This window comes from Ctenopharyngodon idella, chromosome 19 (assembly GCF_019924925.1).
Source record: "Ctenopharyngodon idella isolate HZGC_01 chromosome 19, HZGC01, whole genome shotgun sequence".
NCBI classification, from domain to species: Eukaryota; Metazoa; Chordata; class Actinopteri; order Cypriniformes; family Xenocyprididae; genus Ctenopharyngodon; species Ctenopharyngodon idella.
This window is the reverse complement of record NC_067238.1, coordinates 11952011-11969949: the sequence shown is the minus strand read 5'-3', so window position 1 is coordinate 11969949 and position 17939 is coordinate 11952011. Positions and strand designations below refer to the sequence as shown.

The window sequence follows — 17939 nt, the reverse complement described above, 5'->3', positions numbered from 1 at the left end:
TTCTGATAGGCTAGTTCTTTTTTGTTGTTTAAAGAGCTTAGAGCTGTTCAATGTTTTGTATTTTATTTATAATTTTCTATTTATATTTTTCTTTTGTTGTTATACAAGTCTTCTCAACGTCATTATTTAAAAGTGTGTGTAATATCTTGATGTATCGTAAGATTTTGAAATAAAAAAATAAGGTAATGGATTTTTTTTTTGTATTCCCAAGAATCGCTTTACAACAGAACAAATATCAATACTAAATGAAATAAACTACTTTCATGCTTTCTTCGCTTTACTTTCGCAAGTACTTTGTACTATTTAATATAAATAGTACGATATAAATGAACTTGTCGAATTAATGAAGGTTTACTATTTGGAAACTCGTAATATTCCATGTTCAGTGATGGGGCTGACACGTCTCCATGACAACCGACGCTGCTTTCGGCGCGTAACGTCATAGTTCTATATAAGCTATTGAGTGAAGATGGCGGAGGCTGCTGCTGCTCCACAACCCCGGTTCTTCTGTCATTGCTGTAAAGGTGAAATCGACCCCAAGCTGCCGGTGAGTACACAACACTTCATTAACAAGCATTCATCTGCGTTGTGTATGCTTACCCCATATTAGCCTCAACACAATTGAAGTTGTCTTTCTTATATTTATAACTTACAGTAGAAGCACTAACATACAGTTCTCTATTTATATTTCTTATACATGGAGGGTTTGTATGAGTTCGCGCGCATTAGAATAGATCTATGGGAATGTCTTTCGTGTAACTGCGGACTAAACGTTATAAGGAATATGTGATGAGTGCCATGGTTGCGAGGGATTCGGTATCCAAGTTTGGGAGTTACTCTGATGCCAAATTTAGAACAGCCTCGACCGTCTGCAACCCTGTTCGAGTAGAAACACACGCATGCAGTACATTGACTGGCAGGTGTACATGTCTGGTTGTGTGACACACAAGTGCATTTTGAATGTCATATAAATATAAATAAAATGAATTAACTTAATTTAAGTCTCAAAACTAAAATTCTAATATCACGCAATTTGTGTAATATTTGTTGAGTAAACAAGTGGAGACATTATAAAATCACCCTGGCATACATTCATACAAGCGTCACCTTTACGAAAAAGAAGTATACTTAAAGTTCATTTTATGAAGTATACTTAAGTAATGTTCAAGTATATTTTAAGTATACTTTATTTAGTAAGTATACTAATGTCAATGTACTAGTATGCTACTAAACTTGTAAGTGTACTATTTCTGTACTGCTTAGGACTAAATTGGCCCAAATTTAGTATATAAAAAGTATACACTTAAGTATACTATAAGTGTAACAATAGCATAGCAACTAGTTTACAACTATGTTTCTCATTTGTACTGCATCTGTTCTTATAAGTATACAAGTAGTGTACTTGAACTTATAAGAACTTATATACAAGTAGTGTACTATTTTAATCCTAGTAGTAAATTTTTTAGTTTATGAAAGTATGCTCTCAATAAACTACCAGTTTAGTAGTTTTATACTGCAAGTATAGGCTACTTGTAAGTTTTCTTTAAGTGAACATAACATCATACTTATAGTTTACTATTTATAAATTATTTTTGCATTTTAAGTGTACTACTATGTTCCTATTTAAGGTATATATTTTTTTATACTTGAAATATACATTTAACTGTACTTAGTTCAGTTACTTAGTGATTAGTTCACTTTCAAATGAAAATTACCCCAAGCTTTACTCACCCTCAAGCCATCCTGGGTGTACATGACTTTCTTCTTTCTGATGAACACAATCGTAGAAATATTATTAAATATCCTGACGCATCTGAGCATTATAATGGCAGTATGCGTTACCAAACGAGTATGAGCTGAAGAAAGTGTCTCCATCCATCATAAACGTACTCCACATGGCTCTGGGGGGTTAATAAAGGGGATGTGTTTGTGTAAAAAAATATCCATATTTAACAAGTTATGAAGTAAAATATCTAGCTTACGCCAGACCGCCTTCCGGATTCTTCCAAAAGCTAACGCTGTACGTCCTACGCCTTCCCTATTCAACTTACGGAACTAATGCAGCGCCAGTTCAGTTTTTTTCCGTAAGTTGAATATTTTACATTTGCTTGAGCAATCTTCTAGTGCTTGTTTCTGCTTCTTCTTCGCCTGTGTTTTGATCCAGAGATTCTGTACTCTTTCAGAAGATGCGTAATAGCGCCCCCTACCGTATAACAATGAAAACACTGACAGTCTGCAAATTCCAAGTGGACAGGGAATTTGTAAATTAGATTTGAAGTACAGATTTGTGTACTACCAGTGGACTCATTCAGTGACTTCATTCATTGATCCTATTCGACCACCAGTGGACTAGCCTACACAAGAATTCAGATACTCAGAATTAGGAACATATCTGTTTTCTTTAAAAATCAGTACTTTCAAACAATATAAGCTTATAAGACTGTTTGTAAAACTATGTGAAAAAAGTTTAATAGGATAATCCATCAAAAGATTAAACACAACTACAAGCCAAGTATACGTAGAATACTTAATTATACTCATGTCCCAATACATTTCATGGAGAGGGCGGGGTTTATGACCTATAGGCCTACTGCTTCCAGCCACCTGGGGGAGATCGAGATGCTTTGGCTTCACTTTTCAGGACTTGTGTCAGAGATCGTATTATTATAGGAAGATAATAATACGTAGTATCTCTTACCATTGGAGAAAGCGTAACGGCTAACTTAATCACGTGCGGCACCTCTCAGCCTATCGTGTAATGGCAGCGACATATCAGTCGCAACATTCCCTAGTCTGCCTTCTCTTAAAAAAATACATTTTTATCAAGCTAAAATCTACATATAGTTCCCAATGAAAGTATTGTTTAGTGTAAAACATGCTGAAGATTAGCAAACAGGCTGTAGATTAATTAAATGATTAGCTATTTCCCCACAAAAGCTGTTTAATCAGCATAGTGAAGCCTCTCATCCATTGACATCCATTCAAAAAACAGCCTCTGGTCTCATTCCCTGCGTACCGCCGGGGGCGGAGCGTTAGCATTAGCCGTTACGTTTTTTTGGCTAAAGGTTGCAGGCTTGCCTTCCAGTGGCTTTGCTCGTGTGGCACGTTTGGTTGCTAGAATGATTTAGCATGTTGCTAACATGATCCTAGCATGTTTTAACATGATCCTAGCATGTTTTAGCATTTTGTTAACATGCTTTCCCATGTTGCTAACATGATCCTAGCATGTTTTAGCATTTTGCTAATATGATCCTAACATGATTTAGCATTTTGCTAATGTTTCTAGAATGTTTTAGCATTTTTCTAATATTATGTTGCTAGCATGTTTTAACATTATTTCACATTTTTCTAGCATGATCCTAGCATGTTTTAGCGTATTGCAAGAATGATTTAGCATGCTGCTAGCATGATCCTAGCATGTTTTAGCATTTTATTAACATGCTTTACCACGTTGTTAGCATGATCCTAGGATGTTTTACATTTTGCTAGCATGTTTAACATGTTTTAGCCATAGATATATAAACATAGAAGTCTTAATAGTGGTTGCTTCAATGGGCCGTAATACGTAAGCCTTCCACCATATTGGAACAGTCAAAGCTGGTCTGTGAACACTAAAGAGCAAGTTGATAATGCATCTACAACTGTAGTTAGAAGCATGTATGTCACTTTGTAGGCCAACCTGGAAGTTAGCGGCACACGGGTTCCCTCGTTCGAAAGCCTATGCACTTTTCCCATAGACTTTTGGAAAATCGCAAAAAATAAGCTCTGTGTTTAACAAAGGGTTATGAAACTTACACGTTTTGTCTATCAAGATAATCTTTACAAGTTAACACAACATTTATACATTTTGAAGCCTAAATAAAGTCGTCAGATATAAAAAGCTAACAGTAGACTATAAACGGACTACAGCACACCATGGTCGCGGATCAACGTCACCACCATCAAGTTTCCTCAAACTTTATTTAAAAAACAACTTTATTTAAAAAACATGCTTGCTGATTATGATCTGCGCTGTGTATGAATACGTATCCACTTTTTCATGAGAAATTCTGTCCATTCGTTTTGTCCAAAAATGTTAGAAAATAATTTTGTTTATGCGTGCCTCTCTGAGACATTTTTATCTTTTGTTAATAATGTTTTATTTATTTGTTTATTAATTTGTTAGATTATATAAACCTTAATATTATTTTCTTTGTGTTTAAAAATTCTTATGCTTGATCATTGTGCCCCAAATAAACTTTAAAGATTATCTTTCACTGTATTATGTTTGATTTTATACAGTGTTTGCATACCATTTAACTACAATATGTTAAAAACTACAATTTGAAAAGACTAAATATATATGTATATTAACTGACAGGTAAAACTTCTAAGAACGTGAGACTGAAACGCGGGCTAGTAAGTGTGACGTCTAAAGTCCCAACCAAAGGAAGTAGTCCCTTTTAGCAACTTGTTAGCAACCGCCGTTTTTAAGACACAATAAAGGTTTAAAAAATCACAAGCGGGTTATAACTGGTGTGTTTTAAGTCATAGATCAAAACGTGAAAATATTTAGAGGCTTTGTTAACCACAGACCTTATTTCAGGCGATTTAGTAAAAACCCATTCAAAAAACACATAGACTTTAGGGCGAGGGAACCGAAAGTGCTAAAATGCTAACTCACTTCCGCGTTTTGGCCTACAAAGTGATGTCATACCTGCACCACTCTATATCTGCAGTAGACTGACTAATTTTGCTAATCTAACACAATACAACAAGACGAAGGCATCAGCTAACATGACATTAAAAAGATACCATAGTGTAAAAACCTGTAATATTGAGTTAATACAGATAAAAACTCAACCCAACACTTTTTTCACCCGTGAAAGGTTATCATGTTTTTATCATTCATTGCAGTTTTACAACCAGAAGCTAAGCGTGTTTTAGAATTATGCTAGTATGTTTTAGCGCATTTCTAGTATGTTGCTGGCATTTGTTTTTACATTTATTATTATGCTTTCAAACATTTGATAACCCACATTTTGTCTGAAAACCTCTAAAAGTCAACATCAGAATTCAGAGGCAATTTGTTTGGGACTGATAATGTACTTGTTTATCAATCCTTTGAACAGGAATATGTTTGTCCCAGATGTGAATCTGGCTTCATTGAAGAGGTGTCAGAAAACTCCAGGTGAGTTTCGCATTTATGACATTATGTAATAATCAAGATTGAATTATTTTTCAGTTATTGCATGTATCTCTGTTTATTATACTTAAAATATCCTAATAGGAAAGATTTGTCTTTTAATTATGATGTTTGTCATTTTCAAATGAGTAAAACTTGTTTTATTAGTCTTCTTCTTCAGAGTCGTGATGGGGCTGGCAGTGATGACGTGGCCTCACAGTTTGCAGAGGTATAATACTATAAAATTATATATATATCCTCCTTTGACTCAGAATGACTTTGCTGGTGCAGAGGAAATAATTCCTTAAGGGGGGGGTCAATCATAGTTTTGTTTCTCTATGAGTCTTTTGTCTTTTCCTTTGATTAGCTGTGGCAGCTGCTCTTCATGGAACATTCTGCCCTCCTATCCGACCCCACCGTCACAGACGCGCTCCGCAGCCGCTCTGGGGTCGAGGCAGCAGTTGGTGATCCTGCCTCTGGGACAGCAGGACCTGTAGCTTCCGTGGAGACTTTGTTAGACTGCACAGAGCCTGCTCTCCACCCTCAACAAAACAGCCAGCAGCGAAACTCTAGACTGGATCAGGGACAGGCTGTGGAGGGGTGTGTACTGACACTTGCTACAGCTGCTGTCTTCTAGGAGTTCTACAAGATGGAATATATAATGATCCGTATTTAACATTCAGTTTGAACATGCAAATGGTTTATATATAAATACTATAATCGTTTTTTCTTTTGCACAGAAATGATCTGTTGGCGGCTTGATTTGCACAGTTCATTCATTCATAATATATTTAATATAGCCATGTTTCTTTTACTTGGCTCTGTGATTTGACTTGCAGTAATGTGCAGTATTGTTTAATAACTAAATCTAATTAATAAGAATTTCTTAGTTAATCTAGATTGGATTTTTTTGTAAAGAATCGGTGATGCTTTAATTTGGTTCTTTTAAATAGACACCCATGTCTCCATTCAATTTTTGCTTTTGTGGCATTTTTTAGGGGTTCAAGCACGTAGTGCTGAAACTCTATTGTAACTGTAAGAATTTTTATTATTTTTCTTCTGCGTAAAACTGATCGTGTAGACCAAACCATTAGGCCTAGAGACTTGAAACTTGGCCAGATGATAGGTCTCAATTTAGGGAGAGACTGACAAGGTGTGATCCCCAATTGGCCAATAGGTAGCGCTACAGTGATCAAAAACACGAAACTGCTCATAACTCCAGGGCTGTGTTCAACTCCGATTTTAGACAGGCACTCGCAAACTTCCCTAAGCACTTTCCCTCGGGGGAATTTTTAAGTGCGTTCCACTTTGTGAAGTTTATATGGACAGACCCTCGTCCCCTCGATTTTGACAGAGGGAGCGAGTCTACTTTGATGTACGCTTCAAGCAGCTCTATATCCCACAATTCAACTTGATTGTGACCTCACAGCAGATCGCGCTTAACTGAAGTGTATGATATATTAATTATTTTGAGAATTAATCGCATAATAGTCTATAATATTATATGTTGAGATTCAGTCGCATAGGCTAATACTTGTAGCTACCTTATGTTCACAGTCAAAGTTTATACTATTGATATTTTGTTTCATTTTTGTAATTTATTTTTCTCCAACAGCTAATATACCTATTGGATTTATATATTTTCTCCAACAACTTATAAGCATATAGAATGCTGCATAAAACAAATTCATAAGTACAAAAGGGGTTTAAATAGTAAATCAGCCCCATAGTGAATTCCAAGTGATCAAGGGCTTAGTGCAGTGGTCTCAAACTCAATTCCTAAAGGGCCACAGCTCTGCACAGTTTTGCTCCCTAATCAAACACACCTGATTCAGCTAATCAAGGTCTTCAGGATTACTATAAACTTCCAAACAGGTGTGATTTGGAGCTGGTTGGAGCTAAACTCTGCAGAGCTGTGGCCGTCAAGGAATTGAGTTTGAGACCACTGGCTTAGTGTGTTTCATTTAAAGGGGGGGTGTAATGCTATTTCATGCATTCTGACTTATTTACACTGTTAAAGAGTTGCATTCTCATGCTAAACATGGCCAAAGTTTCAAAACATGAGTTGGACGTATGACGGAGTATTTCAGTGCCAATCCACTACTTCCGGTTTCGGTACAGGATTCAGAGAGTTTTTTTCGAATGTGTCCTGTATGACGTCTAAAGAGAGCGGAATTGCTTGTATAGGCACTTCTCCCTGATAAGCGTGCACACACACATCACCCAGCAAGAGCAAGAGCAAAAGCACGCCCATCAACGCGTTTCGTTAGGGATACGGAAGCCGAGAGATTTTTCAACAATGGCTGTGTCCCAATTCAGGGGCTGCACCCTTTGAAGGCTGCATACATCATTGAGGCAGTCTCATTTAAGAAAATTAACTGTTAGATTGCAACATAAAGAAATTACAGTATTTTACACCTCACAATGAATATCAGTCAATTTTATTACGGTTACTTTTCTTAAATAAGACATCCTTGATGACGTATGCAGCCTTCAAATGCGACCTCCGGAGGATGCAGCCTCCGAAATGAGACGCAGCTCCTGTCAACAAAGGAGTGTGTTTTTGGTTGTGAGGGAAAGATTACCTTTTTCAGCTTCCCAAAGAACCCAGCGTCAAGGGAACAGTGGATGAAGTTTGTTTTTCCGGGGGGAGCAACGGAGTTGTGCATGTATGTTTGTTTGTTCCCGGGAATTCGGTGACGAATACTTTGTAAACAAGTCCCAATTCGGCGCTGGATTTGCAGATCGGGGGCCATGAGTAAAGCTGCATCAGATGTCTGTTTTGTTGGCAATCGGTGCGCAAGTGCATATAATGTAAACAACACAAACATTTTTGTTCCCTTTTTATTTATAATGATGTCGCAGATAGCATGCGATCTCTACGCAGAAGCTGCGCGCGCTCGTGACTCTTTAGCTCCGCCCACGCCACTGACGGCAGACACGCCTTCAGGATCTCGGCTTTTTTCCAGAAAGACTCGGTTTAGCGTATCTATTATAAATATGGCAAAACTAAAGACTTTTCGGAGATATGAAGGATGCATTGTTACTCTAGATGTACTCAAGATTAACATGAGATTGGCAGAAACTGTGTGATACCCCCTCTTTAAACCTTATGTACGAGTTCCGCCAGTAGTGGGCACTCATGCAACGTAAGCAATGACGCACATCCGAGTGAAAATTTGGAGTGGAACGCAGTCGTAGAAGTTTGTCATAGACTCAAGTGCCTTATATCGTTGGAATCTTTGGCTCAAGATGAACAAAACGTCTCTGATTTCATTTGCGCCTGGAAAAATTTTCGCCATTTTGAATTTTGTCCAAAACCTACTTTTGCGAACTAGTCCTAGGTTTTTCACCCGATCGGAACCAAACCAGTGCAGAAATGTTCTCTGGAGATTGCATATCAAAAGTTATATAAAAAAAAAGTTTAAATTTTGATTCACAGGTTGCTAAGGGGCGCCAAAACGTTCAAAATGGGCGGGGCCACTTTCACTAAAATGGCTATAACTCTTGATCGGAATGAGATATTTTCACCAAACTCGGTATTTCTTGTGTATCAGCTCAATCGCGGCGATTGGACACATGGTGGCACTATAAAATGAAAAAAACATGAAAACAGCTATAACTACGCAACCGTTAGCCCGATTGACTTGAAAATTGGCATGCAGTGTCTTGGTCGAAGGAACCATGATTGTCCAAGGACATTGGCGTATCTTGAAAAACATGGCCACCATCAGTTTGAGCACCTATTAGACAAGGTTAACGGAGGCGATTGGAACGAAACTTGGTTGGCATGTTCAGCTCATGGCCTTAGAGGTCTGTAAGAATTTTGAAATAATTCGGCCACTCTATGGCGCTAACGAGTTTTATGCCTCTGTAATCACGTGGTGTTTCACATACACACAATATTCATATCATTTGATAGATCTCCTCATGCTGAAAAACTTTACCTCAATAACTAATGCTGTCAATCAAATCATTCATTAAATATTTGCAATTATGTAAAAAACCTACTTTTGCAAACTAGTCCTAGGTTTTTCGCCCGATCGGAACCAAACCAGTACAGTACAATTCTCTGGACTCTCTAGATCAATAATTATAAAAATAATTTATAATTTTTAAAACTAAAATAATTTAAAAACTTTACCATTTGGGTAGCTATAACAGGGTCATTTAGAAAAAGGGCGTGACAAAATATACTCAAAAGCCTATAAATCCTAAACGAAAACTCAGAACTTCACGAAAATAGGTGAGCACGTGATAAATGATTCCAAAAAAAAACATGCAAACATTTATGGAGATTGGACTGTAGGTGGCGCTATAACTGTTAAAAAGCTTTAAAAACCATATATTTCCAATGGTAAATTGCCTGTATTGGCTGTAAATGGTCTTTTCCATCTATGATCCGAGTGGTTACATGCTTGCTTAATAAAACATAATACCTTTTTACACATGTGCTTAAAGACCTTAAAGTGCTTGAACCCCGATAATTGATGCTCGCAGCTATATTTATTTTTCTTCTTCTTCTTCTTCTTTTTTTTATTACAAAGACTGATATTCTCATATCATAAACTTGAACTTTTTTTCTTTAAATGCACCGAAACTGTCTTTGTTTCTTTAAGGATTGTCCAGCAGTTCCTGGATGGTCTGTTTTCCAGTTCTGACAGTGCAGGTTCCCAAACCTCCTCATGGTATGTTTTTGTGGTTTATCGTGTTTCTGTTAGTAGAATATGTTCCTGAAATAACATTCCTGTAAATCAGATTTTAGGTTTGGCTGGGCTTAAACAATATTCTTATCAACCCATCACCTTTGTTTGTTTGACAGGACTGTTGTTCCAGGACCAACAAAAGATATTCATGGTCCCCTTTGCCTTACAAATTCATTCAGTTGTATATGTGAAGACAGTATCAACAGATCTATCCAATGATGTATCAATAACCTGTTCCTCAGGTCTAGCATGCTACACTCTAACCCTGGAGATTATGCTTGGGGACAAGGAGGTTTAGATGTGGTCATCACACAGGTTAGACACACTGTCATAGGTCACATCATCTAATGATATGACTCATGTCCTCAACCTTTTTGCACTTAGCCTCTTTAGTCTTCTGCCTAGTATTCATATTTTGCCTTTTGCTAGTTAAATTTGTCTCCAGGCTTGAGTCAAGCACGTTATAGACTTTTTTTCCCCCCAAATTAAAGAAGCGTTAGAAATATCCTGCTCATCAACCTTTGCAGTTTTTCTGTTCTCTTTCAGTTGCTTGGTCAGTCTGAAAATACCGGCCCCCCTCCTGCCGAGAAGGAGATGATCTCATCTCTCCCCACTGTTAGCATCTCCTCAGAACAGGCTGGTAAGTTCCCATAATCCTCTGAGTCACCATGCACACTTTATTTTACGTTCTGTAAAGCAAAACAGGGCTGTGCACATACTTCTGGTCACCTTCAGGAAGCGTTTTTCTTGCTTTTCCTGGCAGTCTATTGTATTGAGTATGATAAATTTGAGAGGTTGAACTGGAAAGTGTTAAAACAAGATGGATCTCTGTGATTCTAACAGCAGTGTATTGTGTATTTGCCATTTTATATCAAATGTTTCCAGAGACTCACATTTTCCCCCTCATATTATTGATTGCTGAGCTACAACACAATTTGTTCATTCAGTTACAAATTTTTAAACTTTCCATTTCATAGGATGTCCCAGCTAACAGGGAACATTCTCAGAATTTTGGCTAACTTTCTAGCTAGGTTCTCTCAAAGTTATAAACAAATGTTCTTCCAGGAACATTAATAGAATGTTTGTTCAAAATTATCTAGTTTTTAGTAATGTTCTCAAAACGTTAGCACAAAAAAAACGTTATTTATACAAAGTAACGTTCCCATATTGTTTGCAAAATGATAAAATGGAATGCCCCCTTAACGTTCGTATAACCAAGAAAAAAACATTTTTTAAACTTTGTTTTTTTAAACTAGATGTTCAGAGAACTTTTAGAAACATTTTCATAACTTAAAGTGCCCCTATTGTGCTATTGTAAAGGTTCCTTATTGTGTTTTTGGAGGTCTACAACAGGTTTACTTGTATCCAAGGTCAAAAACACTTTCTCATAATATACATTGCACATCACTACTTTTGTCAAAGAGTCTGAAAACGGTTTGTTCGAAAATTCCTAAACCCCTTCTTACCACATGCCTACTACTCTGCTCTGATTGGTCAGACAGCCCCGTTTGTTGTGATTGGTCTACAACTTACATCACGTGTTGGAAACGAAACTCACATTCCCATATTTTAATTTCAGCTCCAGAGGCTTCTTCAATGCTTGATACACAGTGATATGAACGACGGTGTCGGTTTTTCCATATCAATTCTAGCGCGAGTGGAAAGTGGATTTGCAGCGCTGAAAACAACATCTTATTGACATGTCAACAACACGGACCAAACTATTCCAGGCCTCAACTACAACTACAGTGTTCGAGGGCGGGTCAAAATAGACATCGTTCGCGGGCAGCAAATGAAGACCATAGGGTGGCGTTATGCAAATTTATTACATTGTCACTTACACTGTAAAAAATATTCCGTAGTTTTTACAAAATAATTTTGGCAGCTGTGGTTGCCAGAATAATTTTGTAAAAAATACAGAAAAAAACTGTAAACACATTTACAGAACAAACTATCAATTTTACAGTATAAAACTGTAATTTACAAACAAGAAAATTTGAACGTAAACAAGTAAATTCAACAATGCACACTACTAAAGTCTGTTTTGTACCTTTAACATATACTGACAACCACCATAATAATGCAGGTGGTAAAAGAGAAAGCCACATGAAGAATCAGAGTTAATCACAAGTAGCTTTTCCACGAGCTGAAGTATATACTAATGTAAAGAGGGTGCAAAGAGTCATTCACGCAAACGCAAAACACCATCATGGTAACCCACAACACTTACATAATGCAATAAACATTCATTAAACAACAGAAGATGTAACATAAAACTCTAATGTACATAACTGATAACAAAAACTATTAAGAAATATGATTTTTTAAACAAAATACTTTCAAATGTGGAGTGTCACACAGGGAATTGTGGGAATATCAGTTTACAGTTTTTGACTGTAAATTATACATTGACTTGTTCTTTTTTACTTCTAAAAATTGTAAAATTTACAGCATTTTACTGTGAAAATTACATAAAATGTCTGGTAAGAGCTTTTACAGTTTTTCCCTGTATATAGTACTGGAACTTACTGTTAACCTATTTACAATTTTTTTCCGTAGCATTTTTACAATATTTCACTGTTAAAATCACATTCATTTTTTACAGTGTAGGTATGTAAGAGTTAGTGGGACTGGAATTACTGACGACTCGTCAGTTCGGAATCGATTCTTTCCTTTGGGAGACAATAATTTTATTTGTCGTGCACTTTGACCTTTAAAACTTTGAAGACATTTTACATTCACAAACAGCTATATTACACACTGCATGAAAGGTAATATTCGAAAAAGCACAATAGGGGCACTTTAATGGGAACGTTCTTAGAACATATTTTTGTTAGCTGGGATGCAGCACTTGACAGTTGCTTTCTCCATTTTTCTTGTGTGTTCATCCATGCATATTTTTCTTCGTCTCTCTCACAGCATGCCGACTGGAATGCACTGTGTGTAGAGAGGAATACTCTGTAGGGGAATCTGTCCGACAGCTGCCCTGTCTGCACTACTTTCACAGCAACTGTATTGTGCCCTGGCTACAACTGGTATGAGTCTCATAAAACAACCTTATGATCTTCTGTCATCAGACCCAATTTTATTAACAGAATTAAACCAAAACATAAGCTTAATTTAGTAATGCTTGTCGTAAATAGTGGTGGCCATGTGTAATCGTTGGTTATATTTGACTAACAAGCAAAAATGTTTGGAAGGACGTCTAGTGGTGGACAGAGGAAAAACAACCTTACTCTAACGGACTGATCAAAGCCTGTAGAGGTGGTCAGTCATGACGTCAATTTGTAGACCAACCGAAAGTCTAATTCCCCCTCGGGAATTTCCACCGGGGTTTTAAAATGTCAGTTTTCATTTTATGAGCACAATAAACTTTGTGGTTAACATTACTTGAAGAGACTTAAAAAATTTTTCTCTATAACTTTACACACAGTCATACCACAAACATTAATTTTTGAGGTGACAGATTTGAAATGTGCTCAGATGTTAATGATATTTGAAAACTGTTGGTCATTGAATACTAAATTATGTGCTAAATAACCTATGCTGCCGTTTAAAAGTTTAGGGTTGATTTTAAAAGAAGTCTCTTATGCTCACCAAGGCTGCTTTTATTTCATCAAAAATACAGTAAAAACAGTAATATTACGAAATATCATTACAATTTAAAATAATTGTTTTTGTTTTAATCAAATAAATTAAAATGTAATTTATTGCTGTGATGGCAAAGCTGAATTTTTAGCAGCCATTACTTCAGTCTTCAGTGTCACATGATCCATCAGAAATCATTCATGCTGATTTGGTGCTCAAGAAACATTCCTTATTATTATCACTGTTAAAAACAGTTGTTCTACTTAATATTTTTGTGGAAACTGTGCAGTGCTGCCAATTTAGAGATTTTGTTGCTAGATTTAGCCCCTTTAGAGACTTTTTGACTATTGAAATCTAGAAATCTAGCCACTTTCAAATGAAAGCAATTGGCAACACTGAAACTGCAGTACATTTTTTTCCAAGGTTCTTTGAAGTATAAGAAATACATAGATCAGTCATGAAAATCTTCTGAGCAGCTGACCGCTTTGAACAATTGATCTGTTTGTTCTATCTATGTAACCTCCATCCCGAACCGGCTCAAGTCAGTGCAGTGCGCCATTGGAATTTTTCTAGCCCTCCACCTTCCCCAGCACCACCTGCCTAGTTCTGCTAGGGGTTCTCCCTACTTTCCTTGAAGCAGCTCACATTCTGTATTTATGTGAATGTTTTGGCAGTAGCCTTCAATCATGCACCAGCAGCAGCAGTGTAGCAAACAAAGTCCCTTTAAGACAAGTCATTTCACTCGGCGGCCATCTTTGAAACGCCTCTCGGGCATGCAAGTGCAACTCCTTTCTCTTTGAATGGGGAAACATCAAATTCTCCAAAGCTGTTTGCCAAGCTTTCGATTAAATTTCATATTTGAAATCACCAATGAAATCTGACAACAACTGTCTCATAAATTTTTTTTCCAAACGCTCGAATCATGACAAAAAACGGTATTTTTTAGGCTGGATCAAGCTAATGCGCATGCGCAGACCTAAATGCGCGTCTCTTGTGCCTCGTTTTGGAGGCGCGCGTCTGACTGTTTCTATAGAAACCGGTGCTTCTAACGGCCGCTGCAGTGACGCGATGACTTTACCAGTCAGCGATTGGCTCTTATTTTGAAGGCGGGACTTATTCCGCCATATTGCGCGTTACACTTTTTCCCATTCAAAACAATACGAGTGACACGTCGTGTGTTATACTATAGTCTTTGGTAGCAGATCTAGCCCGACAAGACTAAGACCCCGTTTACACTAGTGCGTTTTGGTTTTAAAACGCATAACTTTTGCTATGGTTACTCGAAAACGGAGACTTTCGAAAATGCTGCAGAGCCTGTTTTAGTTTGAAAATGCCGGGGTTGCGTTTCAGTGTAGACGGACCAATTGGAGACTTTTGAAAACAATGGCGTGCCCACGTTCGCTCTGCGTATCCTTGATGACCGTGTAAACAATAACATGGAGACTGAACTGCAATCTTTGCTGGCTTTGTTGTCATTTTTAGCAGCCATTGTGCAGTTAAACTGCATTTTTTTTAATACTGAAGCTACCTACATGCGCAAGAGGCAACTGTTTACACTTGTACGTGCATGCCCAGTGTACATGACCAGTCATGTGACATGCGTTTTCGGTTGTGTAGTGTAGACGGAGATTGTTTCTGAAATGCTGTGGAAACGGCAGTGTAGATGAGGATCGTTTTCATTTTAAAACGAAAACGCACTAGTGTAAATGGGGCCTAAGCCTATGTACATTCTATTCTTATCAATAAATGCTTTTTGTTACGAGAGTTGTCGTGATTGACTGCATTTATTTGAAATTGATTTTTTGGTAACATTATAAATGTCTTTTGTTTTAATAGCATGACACCTGCCCTGTCTGCCGGAAAAGTCTGGATGGTGAAGACCGGGGTTTCCAGCCACATACAGGACCTCCTGGGCCAATCCCCTCACCGACGAATGTAGAGGAACGTAGCACCTTTGAGACTATTTAGCCTCCTTTTCCTTCCTATTTTGATTAATCCAGGACAAAGAGAAGCACCATAGCCATGTGCACCAGTGCTTCCTAGAGCCCCTAAAAAGACCTTCCAGTCAAGTGCCTTCTATTTTGAGAGACATTTTAATTTAGACAGCCCTTTTTGAATTAATATACATTTGATAAGCATCTATATCTGTTCATTTTGTTTGTATAATGTTTGTGAACTAAAATCCTGCCAAGGATGTTTACAGTCCAACCTGAGCAAACGCATTTCAACTTTGACTTCCCGTTTTGATAATTCCAGGTTGGAATAAACACAGTCTCTTTGGTGGGCCGCAGGACTGGAGCTCACAACCACTGAGATAGATGATACAGATGTCTCAGGGGATACAGTTCAAGTTGCATATGCATATTTAATGGCATGGCACACGTTTACCCTATAGCTTCTTCAGAGCTCTCGTTTCAATACCTCACAAAGAAGTCAGCGCACAGTTCACTTTCCCTTGCCTGTCATCTGCTTCACACATGCCTTCACTCTTTTGAGGGTATCATAGAAACACAAGGATTTAGATACCTGCTTAAGTTTTGCACTGTGAAATGTTCAGTCTGCTCTACATGTTTTGGGTTGATAGTTTACACTTTTATGGTTGATGTTGACTTACATTGCTACATATAGTTTGTGGGTTTTTGTAGATAGATTTAAAAAAGTACTTACTGTATTCACATATTTTGAAGCTGTTTGATGTTCCTCTGGGTGCTTTTGTCCTCGTTCTCAGGGTTCCTTGACTTTCTGCTCCATATTTTGATAATAAGATACAGTCCCACTTATGAGAATGTTCACTTCATAATATGGCCTTTGAACATTTTGAATGTCATTTGGAATTTTATACCACACACAATCACAAAAGTAAATGTTAAATGTTTACAAGAAAAAAAAATGTTACAATAAATAACTAAAAAAAGGCACATAAATTATAACCATAAGCCAACCTATTACATACTGCACTCTCAAAGCAAATAAATAAAAATATTTTATTAAAACATGTTTTGTGTGTTTTAAACAACAGTGTATGAACTACATGGGGTTTTCAACTGTTGATAGCTGGAGTTCGGGGTGGCTGATGGCTGAATATATTATAAATAATTCAACCTAATGACAGAAAAATGTGTTAATTAGATAAACATTTATTTTACATAATATTTAATAATCTCAAATATTTCAGCCTAGTATTGGACTGAAGATGATAGGATTATGATTAATTAACCATAATTTAATCATAATAGAGTTGTGTAGTGTTTAGTTTTTATATACATCTTTCAAAGGTTTTATTCAGCAAAGATGTATTAAATTGATTGAAAGTGACTATTTATAATGTTATAAAATATTTCTGTTTCAAATAAATGCAGTTCTTTTGATCATTCTATTCATCAATACTGAAAAAAATGAATCACAATTTCCACAAAAATATAAAATAAAAGGTTTTCAACACTGATAATAATAATAAATATTTCTTGAGCATCAAATCAGCATATTAGAATGATTTCTGAAGGATCATGTGACACTGAAGACTGGAGTAATGGTACTGAAAATTCAGCATTGCATCACAGGGGAAAAAAATCTTACCGACCCCATGTTGAACAGTAGTGTATAGGTTTTCATGCTGTGAGAGGCTGATATGCTTTTCAAAATGATAACATATTGGTTCCAATGACATCTGTCATTTAGAATTTGTATTAGAGAAAGCTTCTGAACACAGCTTCCTAATTAATTTATGTTATTAATGTTTGACACGTCCTCATGCCATGCAGTCAGTCAGATTAATTATCTCATTTGCAGCTTGAAAAATTCAACATCAAATTAGTTACAAAACAGCAACAGTTTCACTATATAACCTATGAAGTTTGATTTCCATCTGTTTTACCAAGGTCATTTCTGCATGATTAGTAAAGGTAGAGTTTTTTTATGGAGCAATGTCCCCGCAATGATAATCCCTTGACATGTTATAATAAGACTATAATAAGACACTCTGCACTTGTGTGAATGCAGAATTGACCAGTCACTTAGATCAATGTCAACCATAACCATATGGTTTGCGCAATTGTATATTTCACCATCCTGTGCTGCTCTTCCAAGCTTGATCCAAAAGTTCAAAGGGAGTTTGTGTGGATGGATGGAGTAAAAGGTCAAAAAAAAAAAAAAAAGACAGCAGGTTTCAGTTGTCATCGTTGCTCTAATTATTCTGAATCATGCCCACTTATACAGTTACACAACCCTCCACAGCTAATACCCTAGAGAGTTTCAATATTTCACTGTGGTTAAACACTGACATGACACAACAGGATCCAGAAATGGCTATAATTGATGCACTTTTCGCAATAGTGGTTGGGATTTTGATTAATCATAGTGACTCTCTTGAATTGGTCAACTAAAAAGTTTTGTTCAGTAGTTCTTTCTGTATTACTTCGTTATACCAGTAGGTGGCGTCAAGTGAGTGTGTTTTGTGAGTCACTGAATAATTTACTGAACTG

General features: G+C 36.8%; 1 protein-coding gene across 1 annotated transcript; it reads left to right on the top strand.

The window, feature by feature from the left end:
• The first annotated feature begins 424 nt into the window (after nucleotides 1–424).
• Nucleotides 425–16451, top strand: rnf115b (ring finger protein 115b). Its single transcript, XM_051872401.1, has 9 exons — nucleotides 425–547; nucleotides 5112–5170; nucleotides 5333–5393; nucleotides 5532–5764; nucleotides 9784–9852; nucleotides 10113–10185; nucleotides 10417–10510; nucleotides 12790–12905; nucleotides 15295–16451. Exons 1-9 carry the CDS (start codon nucleotides 470–472, stop codon nucleotides 15424–15426), a joined length of 915 nt encoding a protein of 304 aa, XP_051728361.1. The 5' UTR covers nucleotides 425–469; the 3' UTR covers nucleotides 15427–16451.
• Nucleotides 16452–17939: the final 1488 nt, after the last annotated feature.